We start from the raw sequence: 19,339 nt of genomic DNA on the forward strand, positions 1-19,339 counted from the left end.
TTTTATTTGGGCCAGTAAACAACCACGCAGCAACACCTTAGAAACCACTCAGAACACCTTAGGAACAAAATGTCCTGGAAACTACCCACAATACTACTACAGCATTGCGGTGATGAATTCTATGTGCGAGCACCACATTTTAGTAGTAACAATAACATTTGTAACGATGATATTTTGGCAGAAACAATATGGTTAACATGGAGCATTTTGTAATGGACCACCACAGAGTTTTTACTGTTTGTTTTGGTACGGCGTTATTTCATAAAATGTGGTTATTTCTGTGGGTGAGGCTGGACAGCTGAACTTTGTGTGTATTTATTTTAGACTGGTTTATATCAGTTTATCTTTTTGACTGAAACATGAGTCATATCTGAGCTCGAAAAACATGTCAGCCATTTGACATTATGAGGCAGATGTTTCTCTAGTGTATTTAATGACAAGCAGCTGTACAGAGGGATGGACCCCAGCTTAATGATTCTCTCTGTGTGTGCACTTGGTTTCATTTTTGGGACAGGATTTTAGCCAATGCCAGTAGTTTTACTGTGAAGCATGCCTGGGCATGTCCCATCTCTATTTCCTTAGAAGTTTGCTACAGTTACCTCACCAAACTTTCCTTGATCTCATTTGTACACAACCGGGAGGAGACCGTGTGACACACATTCATGGAAACTACCATTGCAGTGTCCAGTTATTGTGCAAGAACATGTTAACAGCTGCAGCGAAATACAGGGGAGTCAGCATGTGATCTCTGGATGAGTGAGCTCAGGTTGAACTGGTTGTGTCGATCGCTCTCAGGGGTACGGCGGACTGGTTCGGGGTCAGTAAGGACGGCGACGCCACACAGAAATGGCAGAGGAAGAGCCTGCGACACTGCAGCCTGCGCTACGGCAAGCTGAAACCTCAGGTGATCCGTGAGATGGAGCTGCCCAGCCAGGACAACATCTCCCTGACCAGCACGGAAACCCCTCCACCTCTATACGTACCCTCATCTCAGCATGGCATGCAGAAGGTACAGTACCAGAAGTCCTCACTGATATAGTTGATGTGCACCTGTTCCTCTTTTTAATGATGCACTCTTTGTTCAGATTGTGGACCCACTGGCACGAGGACGTGCGTTTCGCATGGTCGAGGAAGTTGATGGCTACAGTGTGCCTCAAACTCCCATCACCCCTGGAGCTGCGTCCCTGTGCTCCTTCACCAGCTCACGCTCAGGCCTGAACCGCATCCCACGCAGACGCAAGCGCGAGTCCGTGGCCAAGATGAGCTTCAGGGCGGCAGCGGCTCTGGTCAAGGTGAGCACATGATCTAATACATGACTGTTATACCCTTTATTTCAGTTGAATTTGTACATTGGGAATGACTTTGGAACTTTTGGAACCGGTTTTTGGCCATATAATGTCATGTCAAGTCAAGTTACATTTATTTAAATAGCATTTTTCACAATACACATTGTTTTAAAGCAACTTAACAGAAAATCATGATGTGTCAATTATTGGTTATAATATCTTCATGCCTTATAATCACTGACACTATTAGATGAAAACTGAACTGAGCTGGACGATGGCATCACTGTTTTCTGCAGAGCTGCTTTATAGATTAAATGAGCTAATTTAATAATTGATGTTCTTTACAACGGAACTGAATCAACACAAATTGAACTCTGTTTGCATCATTGAATCATTTTCCTGTTATCACTCTAAAGCTGCTTTGACGCAATCTGTATTACATAAGGCGCTATATAAATAAAGGTGACGTGAATTGACTAGTCTTATTTAGCAGATTAGAGCTGGGCGATAAGTATAGCTCACATTTTGTGACAATGCAAGCAATCAAGCAGTTGAGATATGCTATTTAGTATATAACGCCACAAGTATACTGTACATTATGTATGCGTATAAATGTAGACATACTTATAAATCCAACTTTATATAAAGAGATGGGCAATAAATATATATTTACATTTTGTGACAAAATAAATGTAAAAATGTCAAATCAATGTATGGTATACAGTATATCACTTTTGGTGAGTGTACTGTATATATGCAGAGATGTAATGTTTTGTTACTAAAAATGCTATAATAATTAAACCGTCGCTACTGCTAGAAAGTTTTGCAACGTTCCACAGGAATAAATTCAAGATTTCTGTGAACAGCTCAAAGCATTTTTATCTGCCATTTTGCTTTACATAATTTGTTAAATTATGCAATAACAATGGGTCTTGTACATTTAATAATTACATTGTTATACATAGAAACCTTGCAACTGGAGCTATGACTCAGTTTTTCTTACTCTATCACTTTATATGATGAAATATCTATGCATTAAATTGTATCTTAACACTAGAATATGTTTCTGTTGTTCCTAAATGTTTTCGTAAATTTAGAATAAGTTTTAGTACTTAAGTTATTGTTAAATCATGATTTGTTTTTAAGAACGTTGATTTCGCGCACACATTCGTGTGCATATGGTTAGTTAATGAGATCCATTATTTTAAGCTGATAAAGCTGATGTTCGTGAACAGAAATGGTACTGTCAACACTACGATGATCTGAATTGCTAACATTCATTTAGAGTGTTTCTTTCATAAGTGACCTGGGAACAAAGTTTTACTGTATTTTTGGGGTCATTTCCTGTCAAAACACACAGAAACTCTGCAGACCTACATTAGAACAGAGTAGAAGCTTGTCTGATAATGTCAAATGGGAACAGCTGCTAAAGTAGGATTGGTCAGTAGCATTTGTAAGGTGCGGCTTAGCAAAGGGTCATCTGAGGTTGTTGAAGTTCACAAAAACACATAAGATAAATCAAATGGGCACATTCAATCTTAAAAATGACTAATTACATGAAGCAAAAATATAATAGATATCAGAGACAGAGCTGATATACAGGTCAATGGTCTCGCAACAAAATCTATTATCATCTATTTTCTTTTTTCTTACTAAATAGTCTATGGTATTTATAGTAAATACTTTTTATACTGCTTAGTATGCTATGCTGATTGATGGTTTATTTGTATTTTTGTTTTTCAGGGTCGTTCGCTGCGCGAAGGCACAATAAAACGAGCTCACAGGCGCAGCTTCACACCTGCTAGCTTTATTGAGGAAGATGTTGTGGACTTCCCAGATGAACTGGACACATCGTTCTTTGCTAGGGTAGGCAAACCCCACTGAACACATCACACATACATTTGCTTTTGGGAGATTTTTTTCCAATATGTATGCTTACTCCCTGTTGGGCTTCAGGATGCCTTGATGCACGAGGAGATGTCCACTTTTCACGATGAGGTGTTTGAGTCTCCATCAGACTCCACCATGAAGGACGTGGACAGCAAACAGCTGGATGAGTTGGATCTAACAGGCAGCGCACTGGACAAAAGCGAGTTAGAGAGGAGTCACTTAATGCTGTGAGCTTCACAACACATTTTTATGATGCCATATTACCTGTCACAGTAATGCACAGTACTTTAATACCATAAAACATTTGATAATAGAAAATGTTAGCTGCAGAGATACTTTATTTTTCATTTCTGTTTGAAATTTCTAGTTCAGTCATGAAACTCTAGATGGTGCAGACTGATAGGTCCCTTACTCGCAATCTGCAAGCAATAACATCATTACCGCATGGCACAAGCTGATTGGCCTCTGCTGATTCAGCATCCAATGAGATTGCTTGCTCAACATTTAAATAGTGTTCTCTGTAGGCTAGTCCAGCTAATTCAGAGGGGTCCACCTCCCCCAGCTCCACCTGCCTAGATCTGCTACGGGATTTATGTATGTCTATTCTTGCAGCAGATCTTACATGCTCACAACAGCGAGTCTGTGCTCTGCAGCAGCAGCGTAGCAGATCTAGTCCGCCGAGAGCAAATACATTAACGTTTTCCATATTCATTAACATGGCAAAACTACTCAGAGAGATGTACTACTCCGAGAGATGTTTCAAATTATATTAAAATTACATTGAAAAATATTTTAAAAAGGATGTGTATTGATTGACATGGTAATAAAAAAAATATTCATCTGGTTTAGACATTGTTCTATGACTATATATATAATTCTATCCTCGTTCTTCAAACAGACCTTTAGAGCGTGGCTGGCGAAAGGTTAAGGAGGGAACACCAGCACCTCCTAAAGTCAGACTGAGGCAGGAGGTAGTGAGTGTAAACGGTCAGCGGAGAGGCCAACGCATAGCCTTGCCAGTCAAGAAGCTCTTTGCAAGAGAAAAAAGACCATATGGATTGGGCATGGTAGGAAAGCTGACCAATCGAACATATCGCAAGCGTATCGACAGCTACGTGAAACAACAGATAGAGGACATGGATGACCACAGGTATGCAAACTTAATTCAATCCCTTACATTTCTTTAAGATTTTTGGAGATACTTATAATGTGAGGCTGTGTTTTCTGTTCTGTTTCTCAGGCCTTTCTTTACATATTGGATAACGTTCGTTCACATACTCATCACCATTTTGGCAGTGTGTATTTATGGCATTGCACCAGTGGGCTTCTCCCAGCATGAAACCGTAGATTCTGTGAGTGCTGCTACACTCTCTAAAGCTCCTGCATTTCTGATGCTCTATTCCTGTTTCTGACCATCTGGTGTTTGTCAACATATTCGTTTTGTTTTTTCCCCATATAGGTCCTAAGAAATAAAGGAGTTTATGAAAATGTCAAATTCGTGCAGCAAGAGAACTTTTGGATTGGACCAAGTTCAGTGAGTTGTTTCTTTTTTAAGGTCAATGTGCAGGGATTTGAGTTATTACTAAATGCTGATCTGAGGTACTGTCTAAAAACACTGCATGTCTAATGGTACAATGTGTGCAAGTTTCAAAAATCAACTTTCGCGCTTGTGATACATGATTTCCCATGATTGCGATTTCTGTGTAAATGCATTGATGCATTAAAAAGTCAAGTCACCTTTATTCATATAGCACTTTATACAATACAGATTAATAATGCAAACGGAGTTCATTTTGACTGTACTGTAGCTCTAAAAGAAAATACTGTCATTATTCTGCTGAAGTCAGTTCAGTTTTGAATAGTAGGAAATGACTAGTCATCAAATTTTTTTGTGTGAATTGGTATGTTTCCTCAGGATGCAAAGAAATATAGAGCTATAGAGAATCATAAGCATAACAGTGAAAACTAACAACAAGTTTCCTAACGGTTATCTCCCGTGGGTAGCATGTACAGGGTGAAAAGCAATGGTCCTTGTGAACTTGTGATTGATATGACACCTTTTCATGTACTTCTATAAATGACTACCGTTCAGATAAGAATGATTTGAACATTGCCAATGCAATTCCACTAATGCCAACATCATTTTTCGAGTCTATTCAAAAGAATGTTGTGGTTGATTGTATCAAATGCCACAAGATCCAGTAACACTAATAGAGAGATACAACCACGGTCAGATGATAAGAGCAAATCATTTGTGACTAATGAGAGCAGTTTCAGTACTTTGATATGGTCTAAATCCTGACTGGAAATCCTTGCAGATACCATTTCTTTCTACAAAGGAACATAGTTGTGAGGATACTTTTGTGGTATTTTTGACAGAAAAGGGAGATTCGAGATCGGTCTGTAATTAACTTGTTCTCTAGGATCAAGTTGCGTTTTTTTAATTATCGGTTTAATAACAGCCAGCTTAAAGCGTTTTGTTATGTATCCTAATGACAATGATGAATTAATAATATTAAGAAGAGGATATATGACTTTTGGAAGCATCTCTTTCAGTAGCTTAGTCGGTATAGGGTCTAGCATACATTTACAAGAATTTAGACTTTTCTTCCTCTCCAAACAAAGAATGAATGGAATTGTTCTGGTTGTTGGATTGTTGCATGGTTATAATTTTCTATCTAATAGTAGCTTGCTAGTAAAGAAATTCATAAAGTCATTACTGCTGTGCTGTTTGGAAAAATTTGAATTTGAAATTTTAAGGTAAAGCTTTATTCATCATTAATTTAGCCATTTTATCAAATAAATACCTAGGGTTGTGTTTGTTTTCTTATAAGTTGGAAAGTAAGCAGATCTAGCAGTTCTAAGGGCTTTCTATGTGCAGTAACACTGTCCTTCCACAAAATGCGAAATTCCTCTAGTTTTGTTTTCTTCCAGCTGCAGAAAACTATTACACTATTTTCCTATTTTCCTTGATCTTCTTTAAGCACAAAGGAGCAACCATGTCTAAAGTGCTGGAATCAATAGTTCTGTTGCAAGTTCTTCTGGTACTATCTGGTATGCTGAGGAGTTGTACCTGATCAGGAAGATCATTTATAAAGCAATCTTTAGCAGTAGAAGTGATAGTTCTAATATATTTGTTACAGGGTGATGGTTTTGCAGCCTTGGCTAAATGGAGAATACACAAGACTAGAAAATGATCTGAGATGTCATCACTCTGTTGCAGAATTTCAGTGCCATCAGCATCGATTCCATGTGACAATATTAGATCTAAAGTATGATTACGACTATAAATGGGTCTGACAAGTGTTGTCTAAATCCAATAGATTTTAGAATGTCTGTATATGCCAATCCCAATGTGTTTTTCATTATCTACATGTATATTAAAATCTCCAACAATTAAGAACAATTGTATCTGTAGCCAGTACTAACTCCGGTAGAACATCAGCAGATTCCAAAAAGTCTGTTTAAATGAATTTTTTATGATATACACTAGTTCAAAAGTTTGGGGTCAGTGTGATTTTACACTTGTAATTTAATACTTTTATTCAGAAAGGATTTATATTTAAAATAAATGCTATTCTTTTAAACTTTCTATTTATTAATTAATTCTGGGAAAAAATATAATGGTTTCCAAAAAAAAAAAAAATTCAGCAGTACAACTGTTTTCAACATTGATAATAATAATAAGAAATGTTTCTTACGCAGCAAAATCAGCATATTAGAATTTCTGAAGGATCATGTGACACTGAAGACTGGAGTAATAATGCTGAAAATTCAGCTTTTACAATACAATTTTAAATTGTAGTAATATTTCACACTATTACTGTTTTACTGTATTTTTGATCAAATCTATACAGCCTTGGTGAGCATAAGAGACAAAAACTCTTATTGACCCCAAACTTTTGATCGTTAGTGTATGCAACTTCAGATCCCTTCTCTTCTGTTCCCGTCCAATCTCAAAAGTGAAACTCTGACTAAGTTGAAATGTATTTCATAAGCAGCAATCAGTTATTGAATGTTTTCCTACTGAACAACTGAATAAAATAGTATCATGAGACAAGTCATCATCATTGTCCGCTTCTCACCAGGAGGCCTTGATTCACCTGGGAGCCAAATTCTCACCTTGTATGCGACGGGACCACCAGGTACATAAATTGATAAAAAAAAAGCAGGATATGGAACGAAATTCGGCTTGCTGTGTGCGCAATGATCGCTCAGGCTGTCTGCAGACCTTAGAGGAGGAATGTTCTGTAAGTACAAGAGCCGTGGACTATCAAGACTATGAATGAGAAGATGTCAGGCCATTGACATCTCTGTCTTTATGTTTCAGAGCACTTTGGCTGTATGGGTAAAATGGCCTCGGCATCCCAGCACCCCTCAGCTGGAGGGGAAAGACCGGCAGTTTGGCTCTGTGTGTCATCAGGACCCCAGGTGAGGAATACGACTTCACTCAATACTTCAATTTACAAAAAAAAAGACAATTCAAACACAAGATCTTAATGTATTTTTGGCAGGACATGTATAGAGCCGGCCTCCGTATCTCCTCATGAGTGGCCTGATGACATCACCAAATGGCCAGTAAGTAGGCTATTGCATCAAGTATGGTAATTATATGAAAGAACTATAGTATTACCTGTGTTAGCATCACAGTACTTTGTTGTAAAGGTCGATTAGATATTTTGTCCTAATATAGATATGTATTACAGATCTGCACCAAATATAATTCTGGGAACCACACCAATCTGCCTCATATCGACTGTACTATCACCGGTCGGCCGTGTTGCATCGGCACGAAAGGGAGGTGAGGACATCTGCTATTACTCACTGCTAACAAATGATTAATATTGAGACATTTCACGTGCACTTGTTTAGTGGGCATGAATATACAGTTTTGTGTGCTTTTTAAATATCTTGAGTGTTGCTTTGCAGGTGTGAAATCACATCAAGGGAGTACTGTGACTTCATGAAAGGATACTTCCACGAGGAGGCTACCCTCTGCTCACAAGTAAGCAGACTAAAGCACAGAAATAAGTCAAAGATGCGCTACAAGTGATACTGAAGCACAACTGTTAATTGCTTTGTATAAAATGTTTATATGTTCATAGCAAATACTGCTCAACACATTAACTGAGAACTTATTATTGTGTACTAATGATAGAAGGCACAATAATCTGAGTTGTTGAATCAGTGTTGCTTAAAGGAACACTCCACTTTTTTTGAAAATAGGCTCATTTTCCAACTCCCTTAGAGTTAAACAGTTGAGTTGTATTTCGAATCTCCGTTCAGCTGATCTCCAGGTCTGGCGGGATATCATGCAGCACCTGAAAATAGTCCCAGCACGCTCCCTGTGCAAGCAGGTTGTCACGTTGGTTGTGTTGACAGAAGTTAGCCTATTTTCAGGCGCTGCATAATATCATTGCGCCACTGCACCCATAGTACAACAGCAAAGTTCCTTGATTATTACGCAGGAATGAGAATATAGTTCCTAGCCATATCGGCCTAGAAAATCGCAACTTTTCATTTTCCGTCAGTCTTAGTACATGAGGTAACTACAGAAGAGTCAAGTTTTAAATAGGAAAAATATCTAAACTCTTTGGTAATTTTTGAGCGAGATGCTAACGGTCTAATCAGATTCAATGATGTATGCTAAGCTATGCTAAAAGTGCTACCGCCAGACCCGGAGATCGGCTGAATGGATTCGAAAACGGTAAAACTCAACTGTTTCACTCTAGAGGAGTTGGAAAATGAGCCTATTTTCCAAAAAAAGTGGAGTGTTCCTTTAATTGTTCATTGCGTGTGTTGATGCTCTGTTCGTCGACAAGTCGCTTAGCTTATCGCGTCACGTTTAGTGTGAAAGGGCCTTAAGATCAGTTCAGGTCGCAAGTGTTAAGGCCCTTTCACATTGAGCGTGACGCATTTCGAACTATTGTTTCAATTCTAGAGCGTCATCATGACGTACATTTGCAGTCTGAAAGGCCCAAAAAAGTTTCACCTCTAGTCAGTACTCACCCACTAGACTAATGAGCTGGCGTGAATAAGAACGGAAGATAAATCTACCTTCTGCTAAGTGCTCTGTAATCACCATGAAGGTTGCCAGTCTAATCTCCTATGCATTGGCAAAATCCGTTTGTCGTCTGAAAGGGCACACCGTGATTGTCCGGGTCTGAAGCATGTGCCAGCTTCTAGGGTTTTAACTTAAGACTTTGTGCTTAAAGTGTGTTAAATACTGTCTAAAGCTTGAAAATGCATTTATTGAAAAAATGTATTATTAGCAGCACATTTCGGGATGTTTCTCTTTTAGATGTTTTCTAATCTTAAGAAACGTACTAATCTGTCCCTGCCACAGGTGCACTGTATGGATGATGTGTGTGGCCTTCTTCCTTTCTTGAACCCGGAGGTCCCAGATCAGTTCTACCGTCTCTGGCTCTCACTGTTTCTGCATGCTGGGTGAGTGACTGTAGAGAAAGGGGATCCTTAAGCCCTGTTCACACCCAACACAAAACAGGAAACCGAAACTAATTGCAGACGAATGGTCTGTTCACCCCAAGAGCAAAACTTGGAGACTAAATTGAAACAAAAAAGTAAAATATCACAGAAAATTTGGTAAAGGACTGGTCACACCAACAGCGATAATGAAAGCTGAAAGGTCTGTTCAAACCCAGAACAATGCGAAAAGCATATGACAGGTCTGTTCACACCTAAAGTTAGACGAAACGCAAATGTTGCCAAGCGAAACATCTGTGTACACCAAGACGAAACAAAAAAAGCAAAGCATTACAGATTAAATGTCTATTCGCACCAACAGTAAAACAAAAATGTACAAAGCCACATAATTATTCACAACTTGGACGAAGCAACAACAAAAAAACTAGACACTGCAGACGAAAAGTCTTTTAGCCCATAGAGCAAAACAGCAAAAAAGTGAAACATTGCAAACAAAATCAAAATTGAAATGAAATAGCAAATTATCACAGAGAGTGTGGTCACACCAACAGCAAAACAAAAAACGGAAACAAGGCCAACAACAACACGAAGTGTGAAACATAAATTAGGCGAAAATTGGCAAACAAAACGTGTTTTCACACCAAGAGCGAAATATCACAGGTTAAATACAGGTATTGGTATATAATCATTCAAGTGTTTCAGAAGAGATCTTGATGTCTAAAAATGTGCTCAGACTGCCAACATACAGGTGACCGCAATGACAATTCTATGAACTATGCTGTCCATGTTCATTTTTACAGCTCTACTCTCACTCTTACTGAATGTCAACAATTGCCTCATGAGTTTTTTTATTTTCCTATTAAGTTCATTCTCAACAACAGCTGAAAAAACACTCTTCTTAAATCTTCAGCCCATAAGCTATAACAAAAATTCCTCTGGGTTTTACCTATTAGCTCTGTGTCACATGTGGCACTGCAGTATATTCCAAATGCTTCAAAAGCTGACACATATGATCAGATTATCTGCTTTAAGAAGAAGCTGACACTTGGAGGAGATGCTGCTATTTAGCGTGGCGTGATCTGTAGTAGTAATCAAAGGGAGTGCTTCACTGAGCTGCACTTCAGCTCTTTGCCTTTCTTAAGAAGGCTCAGTAGATTAACGCTTCTGCACGTGCCTCTGTCAAACACCTTGAACATCACACTCTCAAACGTCCTTGAACATGCTGAAGTCGGATTGTCTGTTGCATGTTTGTTCACAGTTGTGGCCATTGCACTGAAACATCTTCCATAATAACATGGTCGGAGACGGAGACTCTTGTTGTGACATGCCTTTGCCACATTTTATGAGACAGCGGACAGAAGTGTAATTATGACATAGGCGGTGGTTTGCGTGGACATAATTTAGAGTCAGTGGCATCATATCTTGAATGAAGGGAATGTTAATGACCTGTGGTGTAAAATATGCATGCAAATCCATAAAGATGTCATAACAGCTTTTAAACAACATGCTTGAAACGTTCTCTCTGTCCCCATCTGTTAAAAACAGGATTCTGCATTGCCTGGTGTCGGTATGTTTTCAGATGACAATTCTTCGAGACCTGGAGAAGTTGGCCGGTTGGGTACGAATATCGATCATCTATATCCTGAGCGGCATCACCGGAAACCTGGCTAGTGCCATCTTCCTCCCCTACAGGGCTGAGGTGAGCCCCGCTCTTGCCTCTTTTACACCGATAGGGTGCTAGAACCGGCCCCTAAAACCTGCTGGCCTGAAACTCTCCTTATAATCAATTAAGCTGTCTGAACTGCATGGAAACGCTTAAATGTTTGCTTTGCTAGCTGCCTTAGTTTTCATCCATTTAAAATTATATTATTTATAAATATCCTGTTTTCAAATTAATGTTGTTTAGTATTTGGATCAGTGAAGTCACACTGGTTTAGTGATTTTAAATCATTTAAAAATGTAATTTATACTTACAATGACTTTAAAACACTTTGTCTATGATGAGCATGTTTTAAATTTTCTGAATTAAAATGTATAAAGAAAAAACGAAAATTAAAATTTTTCTCCCAAAATTTTGTTTTTCAAAACCATATGAATAAAGAGTGTATTTCTAATACTTTGTGCGTATTTTACACTACATTTTAAAATAATTTTCCCTATTCCTTATCATGAACACTCTTATTTATCATTGACCCATGTACTAAAATAACTTCTGACATTGCTACAACATGACTATGGATGTTATAATATATTCCTAAACTCATATGACTTGTAAGCAAAGCAAACATGTTTATTTGGGACAAGGATTCCCAATTTTTTTTGTCAAAAGAACCCCTTTGACATTTTGTTGAAGACTTTAAATTTTATTTCAGTTTACGAAAATGTTTTTTGACCAATAGTTTTAGTCTTAGTTTCAGTTTTCGTTTACGAAAATAACCTTGGTTGAAGTAACTTGTTGAAGTAAAAATTTTAATAATTTAACATCACATTCTCATTTTTACAGTTCTTTTATGTTGTTTAATAGTCACAGGATGTGCAACTAATAAAATATTATATGTTTTATTGTTTTTATTAGGAGTGTTGCACATGACATGCGGACAAAAATATATATATTGTGGCCCCAATTTAAGAATTAATTCCCACAAATTAAGAAATGATTATAAATAATTTAGTTATGTGTGGCCTTGTTGCAATAATTAATTCCCTCATTTTGATTTAAAGGGGATTTTAACTGGCTTTTATTATTTTGTTATACTGTTGTCTGAGGTCAACTTATTACGCTTGTGTGGTTTTTACATTCAAAAACATCATAATGAATAAGTAATAGGCAACTTTTTACCCTGGTTTTGAGCCTCTCTCGTGGAACGCTCTGTTTTTATGGGCGTGCCGCACTGAAGACTTGGAAGTACATGCCCACTGCGATGATTGGATAACAGTTTTGCATAATAATGAGTTTCGGCTCCCCCGTCAGTACATGTGGGGAATTGTTTTGAAAACGCCCAATGTGGAGAAACGGCAACCGGAATCCGCCCACAGGGCTCGCAAAATGTCTTTATCAAACAAACACAATGATTTATCTCTCATCCACCCGCAATTAATATGAATGTTATTTTTTCTGCAGTGAAATGAAGTGAACAAACGTGTAATGTCTTACCCACGTGAGCTGGAACTTCATTAAAAATAAAGTTCAACCACACATTGCTAGTATTAGAACCAGAAGGAAGCTTATGCAGCCACAACCAGGCACAGCGCAATATATTACTCTCTTTTTATTGCTCGGTAAGGCGATCCGTTTAGCTCCACGAGTTGGTGGGCGGAGCTACAAAATCAGGCGTACTTATTCTTCTGTTGAGGCAGTGTTTCACCACACGATGACGTCAAGGTGTGGCATATTCTGAGATTGAGCGTTTGCTGGGCCTGGTGTCAATAAAAGCTTTTCTTTGACTAACAAGGAAATTTTCAGCTGCAAAACTTACAGAATATTATTTTATTACAATGAACTTTTATATATCAAAGGCTGAATGAAAAGTTTCTCAATTCATGACCCTTTTAACTAAAACAAGGGAACGAATTAACGAGGGAATGAATTCTTAATCCGTGGCCACAATATATATATATTTTCCACCAACAGGGGTTTGCAAACCCAAATTTAGGAAGAGAATGGGCACAATCTTGGTGTAAAAGGGTATTTTACTCGATCTATCTATCGATGGCACTGAGCTTATCCCGACCCCTCTTTTGCTGCTTCTCTAGGTGGGTCCAGCTGGCTCTCAGTTTGGCATCCTGGCCTGTCTGTTTGTGGAGCTGATTCAGAGCTGGCAGATTCTGGCTCAGCCGTGGCGGGCCTTCACTAAGCTACTGTGCGTGGTGCTCTTTCTGTTTGCCTTCGGCCTGCTGCCCTGGATCGATAACTTCGCCCACATCTGCGGATTCATCTCAGGCTTCTTCCTGTCCTTCGCCTTCCTGCCCTACATCAGCTTCGGCCGCCTGGACATGTACCGCAAGCGCTGCCAGATCATCATGTTCCTGGTGGTGTTCGTAGGCCTGTTCGCCGGACTCGTGGTGCTCTTCTACGTGTATCCCATCAAGTGTGAGTGGTGCGAGCTGCTCACCTGCATTCCTTTCACCGACAAGTTCTGTGAGAAGTACGACCTCAACGCGCACCTCCATTGAGGGAGAGGCGGGGCTTCGGGGACCGAGGGATTCGATTGGTCGTTGATCTGCATCCGCCAGCCCCCAATTGCACTTTGTCTCTCTCAAATGAAGCCCTTTCTGTGAACGTTGACACTATGCTTGTTTTGCTTTTTTTACTCAAGTGCAAGTTGGAACTCCACTTTGACCATGATTTTAGGACTCTGAGAATGAAGAAGCATTTTTAATGTACCTTAAAGTTTTAATGTAGTCTATTGATAAGGGTGTCTGATAATCATACGAAAACAGGGTCACCCTCGCCCGAAAACTTTCTTTACACTACAGTCTCAGAAGGCAGTGTCATAATAAAAGCACTGGTACACCAAACGGAGAACCACGTCTTCTCCAATTTGATTGTTGTAATTTTTATGTTTTAGCATGTCAGGGGTAGGTTTGTCTTTGTTTAGTCGAACTCAGAATCCAGGGACGAAAAAAAAAACTGTACCTTTGGTGCCTTGATAAATGTACCTACTACTGCCATATTTTCGTTACACGTTGAGCACTCAAATGATATTCTTTTATTTGTGTGTTACTTCTAATGGAGTAATAGTTGTTTATGAAAGGGTAGTGTTTTAGCTACCCAATTTACACACTTGTTACAGAATACAGCTAAAACAACCTGCACCTCTGAAGTTTGTCTGTTTTTCTTGTCTACAAGACCAAACAATCGCTAAAATATGGAAGCCCATTTCCACCTCAGAGTAAAAAAAATACAAATCTAAAAAGTTACTTTATCTCTGTAACTGTTTCACATATCACAATGTGACATCCACCTATTTTAATGCGCATTTTGGGATATTGCATAAAAAACGCTGGATGGAAATGCCAAAAAAAAACGTGTGCGCTCAATTGAGACGGATAATTTTTTCGTCCAATGATATGATGTGCATAAACTACGAAGGAAACACATTTACCGAATAAATCCCTCGATGCGCAACTAAAGACTCGTGTGACTTTGCCTCGACAGAGGATGCTATTGGATTACTAGAGTAACCAGTGGACCAATCGCATTGCACAGCATCTCAAATGTTGAATATCATTGTCTGTCATCAGAATGATTTGGTTGAATTCCCTCACAGAAGCGCGTCACATGTTTACGTTCCCATACATCAGGCATCCGAACGCAAGCTAACATGACAGCATTTATTGCGTTCGTCTGCACGCTCTGAGACGCAAGTCACAGTTACTTTCCCAATGGCAGCAACTTCCATTTTTATTACGGATATTTTGCGGCAATTTCCCAGGAAGTGACGATTTTGGGATGGAAACACTGCTTTATTCGCAAATGCTTTATCTGATATTCCAATTTGCACATAAGTTAAATTCACAACTTTTGATGGAAACAATGCTAATGTGTTATATCTCACAGTGTGACTTAATATCTCACAATTGTGACCTCATATCATGCAATGTGACTATTTCTCATAATCGTGACGTTACATCTCGCAGTATGTCTATATTTGGCGATGTGACTTTATTTCTCATAATTGCAATCTTAACATCTCATAATGTGAGTTTTTAACCTTTTTTTTTTGCCTTTATTTCTCATAATTATGACTTCATATCTCGCAATTGCATCTTTAAATCTCATAGTGTGACTAGTTCTTATTTTAACATTTCTCAAAATGTCTTTCTTCTCTGAGGTGGAAAACAGACGTTCCATACTAAACCACTCTGACAGGTTATGAAATGATTAGGATGGTACCAAGGATAATAACTTAATGTATCCATAAACCTAGAGAAATGCTTTCTCACCACTGTGTATAGAATACAAATTACAAAAATATAGCTTTGTTATCAGTTTTTTATTTTGTATTGATTAGATAGGCATAATTGTATAACTAATGCCACAGAGAATGTTTATGGATGTTCTAATTAAAGTTTACATCGGTTCATACACTGTATACATAGTTTGCATTTCAAAACACATTGTCACATATGCAGTAATATATAAGGAAGATTTTATTCTAAAACAGTATTCAACATTTCACTGTCCACTTGCAATCCAACGGATGGAACGTTATAAAAAAATAAAATTACTTGTCCAATTTTCAATTAAATTGTATATTTTCCAGAAGAAAGATTCTGACTTCCCTTTTTGAATAGTTGAATTTTGTACCAGTAGAATATTATTTATGTTTAATGTTAATTAACATAAAACAAAATGATGAAAATAAATAAAGAATTGTTTATTAATTGTCAAAAACAACTACTGTTTTTTGACCAGTAAAGTGTGCAGTGTATCTTGTGCAGTTCGCAAGAAGAAGGAAAAAATGCAACCAACATCTGTGTGCAATCTCTTTAAATGAGTGCATAGGCAAGTCTCTGGTTCTTTGCTCGGGTGGTATTAGGGCTTTGAGTCCTTAACTAGATGAGAGCCGTCCAGAATCTACACATGATGTCCTTTATCAGGATTGGATGTAAGCTAAAGAAACTTAACATCCGCTGTTTCTTCGTGCATAAGCCAGGCCTCCAAGCTGATACTCCATCTCTGTGAAGGTCAAAGCCCCCACAGTGATGGCCGAGTTGCCCTTCTCCTTGAATCCAGCTTTCTGGTAGAAGGGCACCAGGAACTCCTCGCAGACCAGCAGGGCCCTGCGCATGCTGGGGAGACAGTGCAGGTACTGCAGGTAGCGCCAAAGCAAGATGGAGCCTTTGCCCTGCTGCCGACAGTGGCGGTGAACTGACAACACGTGGATGTGTACCGCGGGAGAGTCTGGGACGTGTGTGTTCAAGGCCTCCTGGATCAAAAGAGGGTTAGAATCGAAACGCAATCTAACAGAACTGCTATGTTCTTGGCCTACATGATACAGGGTTTCTTTAAAGAACCACTACACTGTAATAAGTACATTTTACAAGAAGATCCTATTTCAGTCTTTATACTTCAAAGTTTCACCTTCAATTCAATGTGCTACTTGCTGTTTCATTATAATAATTTGCTCAATTTACTAGAAATTTTGGAGTGAAAATGGTTTCAAAGTAAACATCCTAGCTACACCTATTTTTTATTTCTTTTTTCTCAGTGTAAAGAATCACTTCTCACCTGTCCTAGTCTCTCTTTATCCCAGCCAGATCCAATGATGAAGGCCACCAGCTGGCCTTCTTCAAACCATCCCAAAGAGAGCTCCGGACACTGACCCAGGAAACTGAGCACCTCATCAAGGGTGAGTGGACATTCACCGGAAACCGAGACAAACGCTGCAGAGGGAGAGATGGGAGAGATACAGGGGTGAGTCAACCCTCATCCCAACGCAAACAAGAGCTTATCGGCAGATTATCGGCTTGTTGGCGACAGTCTTCTAGTTTTCTATATGTAGAACTTGGGAAGTGCTTAAGGACTTGATTAACTCTTTGAACTCTCCTACCCAAAAAAAAAAAAAAAACAAGCAATCACAGTTATATAAAAGTATCAAAAATATTAATAAAACAGTAATTTCTGTTTTCTATTTGAATGTATTGTAAAATGTATTTTTCCCTGAGATGGCAAAGCTGAATTGAGCATCATTACTCCGGTCTTCAGTGTCACATGATCCTTTAGAAATAATTATAATATGATGATTTGCTGGTCAAGAAACATTTCTGATTATTATCAATGTTGAAAACAGTTTTGCTGCTTTGTATTTTATGGCAACTGTAATACTTTGATGAATGGAAAGTTCAAAGAATGGCTTTTTTTTTTTAAATATTAATATTTTGTATCATTATGTGCATTAGGATCATGTGACACAGAAGACTGGAGTAATGATGCTGAAAATTCAGTTTTGCCATCTCAGGGAAAAATACATTTTACAAAACATTCAAATAGAAATGTCTTTACTGTCAGTTTTGATCAATTTAATGTCTGACCCCAACTTTTGTAAGATTCTATACATTAGTTTGCCTACTGCCAAAACATTACAGTCAAATAAAATAAGTATGAATAAGTAGAAGTATAAAATAATAAGAAATAAGTGAAGAAGGTAGACGTAAATCTAAATTCACAGCTAAGTAAGAACCTCTCATGATAACATTAACCTGTTGCTCACAAATGTGAACCAATGGCTAATGATGTTTTTGTTTTTCCAGATTTTAAGCGAGCAGGAACTACATTCAGCACCTGTTGACACACTCAATTAAGACTATCAACATTTTTCACATTATTAACATTGCACATCCTTCTTTAACAGCATTTTAATGACTTCTGGCACTCTATTTTTGGTCAATCTATTTGCAGCACCCCAATATATCCCCACCACGTCTGAGAAACATCTTACCTTCTCTCTCTATCTCAAATACACTAATGGCGTCCTGTGGGGTGAGATTACGGAACTCGCTCGCAGGTAATGTGTGTCGTCTCTGGCGTCGAGAGCTGGCAACGTTTAGCGGCGTCTTCAGAAAGAACGGCTTCAGGAACGGTGAGCTGACGACCTGCGGTGCCATCATCTGACACGCGCTCTCTTCTGACTGCTGGGAGGTAATACTGTTTGCAATAGTAACGCAACCTCTTGAGCGCTTGGTTTTCCCTCACTTTAAAGTTTTAGGACACTGCTGTCTTTCCGTCAGTAGATTTGCCCGGCCGCTCTCTTCTAGGTCCGATGTGTCTGAATCCTGTCACCTCTCCTCCTCTTTAACCCTCCCCATCATCCCTTCTCTTTGTCGTTCGGGCTCTTTCCCGGCCCGCCCCGTATCTCCTAAAGTGTCCCGTCTTTAGAGGGATAGTGCTGTCCGCACGTGCCAGGTGAAGCTGCAGCAATTCCCTAAAAGTCTGTACATGTGCTAATAGCCTACTCACAGCACAGCTCATCAGCCACTCTTACAAACACTTAGCCTGAAACTGTTTGTACAGCCAAAACAAGCTTTGGAGTGTTTACGGCAGTCCTGGTAGGTTTGTTACGAATTTGGTGTTTCCAAATGTATCTATGATATGCATTATGTTCTAACCATGAAATGTACATTTTTTAAAATAAGTTTTTATCACAGAAAATGGCTTCAATCATACAAATCAAGACAGATTTTTGAAAAAAAAAGTTTTTTGTGTAATCTAGGCCTACTTGTAACGTTGCTATATGGCAACAAACTGTTGTTCATTTTTATCTTCCTTTTCAAATCTACACAGTCTGGGCACTTTCAGAATCCCCTGTATTGAGCATAAATGTTTCAAAATAACATCAGACAAACTGAAGCTCTGGGTTAATGCTGGATCTCAGATGACCCATAGGAGGAGTTCAATTTAAGATGACTTGACATTCAATGACCCCTCAGAGGTGTGTCAGTTGATGCATCAAATCCGTAGACTTGTCTAGTCATCTAATTAAATGTTTTCTTTAAGACTGGTCATAACTTTTTAAAGTAAGTTACATACAAATTTAGACACGTAGAATTGTAACGTGGGGTCATTTGAATCTGAAACATAAGACGGATTAGCCTTTGGCGATTCTTAAGACAGTCTTAACATAGTGACTGTGTTATGAAACTCGTAACAGCTGAAATACTGTTTTAGCATATAAATAATGTAGAATCTTAATGTAGAATTATCAGTCAGTCAATCA

General features: G+C 38.6%; 2 protein-coding genes across 5 annotated transcripts in view; one reads left to right on the forward strand and one right to left on the reverse strand.

Moving 5' to 3' along the window:
• rhbdf1a (rhomboid 5 homolog 1a) overlaps positions 1 to 14,435 on the forward strand; it is a 58,351-nt gene extending 43,916 nt beyond the window's left edge. For 3 of the 4 annotated variants that reach the window (XM_079834726.1, XM_079834724.1, XM_079834725.1), the window contains 15 exons: positions 796 to 1,009; positions 1,086 to 1,292; positions 3,030 to 3,152; positions 3,243 to 3,403; positions 4,075 to 4,326; positions 4,417 to 4,528; positions 4,636 to 4,710; positions 7,265 to 7,426; positions 7,507 to 7,607; positions 7,691 to 7,754; positions 7,883 to 7,977; positions 8,106 to 8,181; positions 9,523 to 9,623; positions 11,166 to 11,319; positions 13,374 to 14,435. In XM_079834726.1, coding sequence (XP_079690852.1) covers positions 796 to 1,009; positions 1,086 to 1,292; positions 3,030 to 3,152; positions 3,243 to 3,403; positions 4,075 to 4,326; positions 4,417 to 4,528; positions 4,636 to 4,710; positions 7,265 to 7,426; positions 7,507 to 7,607; positions 7,691 to 7,754; positions 7,883 to 7,977; positions 8,106 to 8,181; positions 9,523 to 9,623; positions 11,166 to 11,319; positions 13,374 to 13,793 — 2,317 coding nt within the window. In that variant the 3' untranslated portion in view covers positions 13,794 to 14,435. The remainder of the gene's footprint in view (positions 1 to 795; positions 1,010 to 1,085; positions 1,293 to 3,029; positions 3,153 to 3,242; positions 3,404 to 4,074; positions 4,327 to 4,416; positions 4,529 to 4,635; positions 4,711 to 7,264; positions 7,427 to 7,506; positions 7,608 to 7,690; positions 7,755 to 7,882; positions 7,978 to 8,105; positions 8,182 to 9,522; positions 9,624 to 11,165; positions 11,320 to 13,373) is intronic. The other variant, XR_013817891.1, reaches the window with a different exon arrangement.
• Positions 14,436 to 15,069: 634 nt separating this feature from the next.
• On the reverse strand, positions 15,070 to 18,969 carry aanat2 (arylalkylamine N-acetyltransferase 2). The gene is made up of 3 exons (XM_079834754.1): positions 18,065 to 18,969; positions 16,855 to 17,009; positions 15,070 to 16,552 (listed from the first exon to the last, which is right to left on the reverse strand). Exons 1-3 carry the CDS (start codon positions 18,231 to 18,233, stop codon positions 16,247 to 16,249), a joined length of 630 nt encoding a protein of 209 aa, XP_079690880.1. The 5' UTR covers positions 18,234 to 18,969; the 3' UTR covers positions 15,070 to 16,246.
• Positions 18,970 to 19,339: the final 370 nt, after the last annotated feature.

Source organism: Gobio gobio, assembly GCF_949357685.1.
Source record: "Gobio gobio genome assembly, chromosome: 1".
Taxonomy (NCBI): domain Eukaryota; kingdom Metazoa; phylum Chordata; class Actinopteri; order Cypriniformes; family Gobionidae; genus Gobio; species Gobio gobio.

Coding starts and splice junctions, on each gene's coding strand:
- aanat2 (XM_079834754.1), bottom strand. CDS start 18,233: ATGATGGCACCGCAGGTCGTCAGCTCACCGTTCCTGAAGCCGTTCTTT. Junction 17,010..18,064: donor ATTTGAGATAGAGAGAGAAG/GTAAGATGTTTC, acceptor CTCCCTCTGCAG/CGTTTGTCTCGGTTTCCGGT. Junction 16,553..16,854: donor ATAAAGAGAGACTAGGACAG/GTGAGAAGTGAT, acceptor CTTTTGATCCAG/GAGGCCTTGAACACACACGT.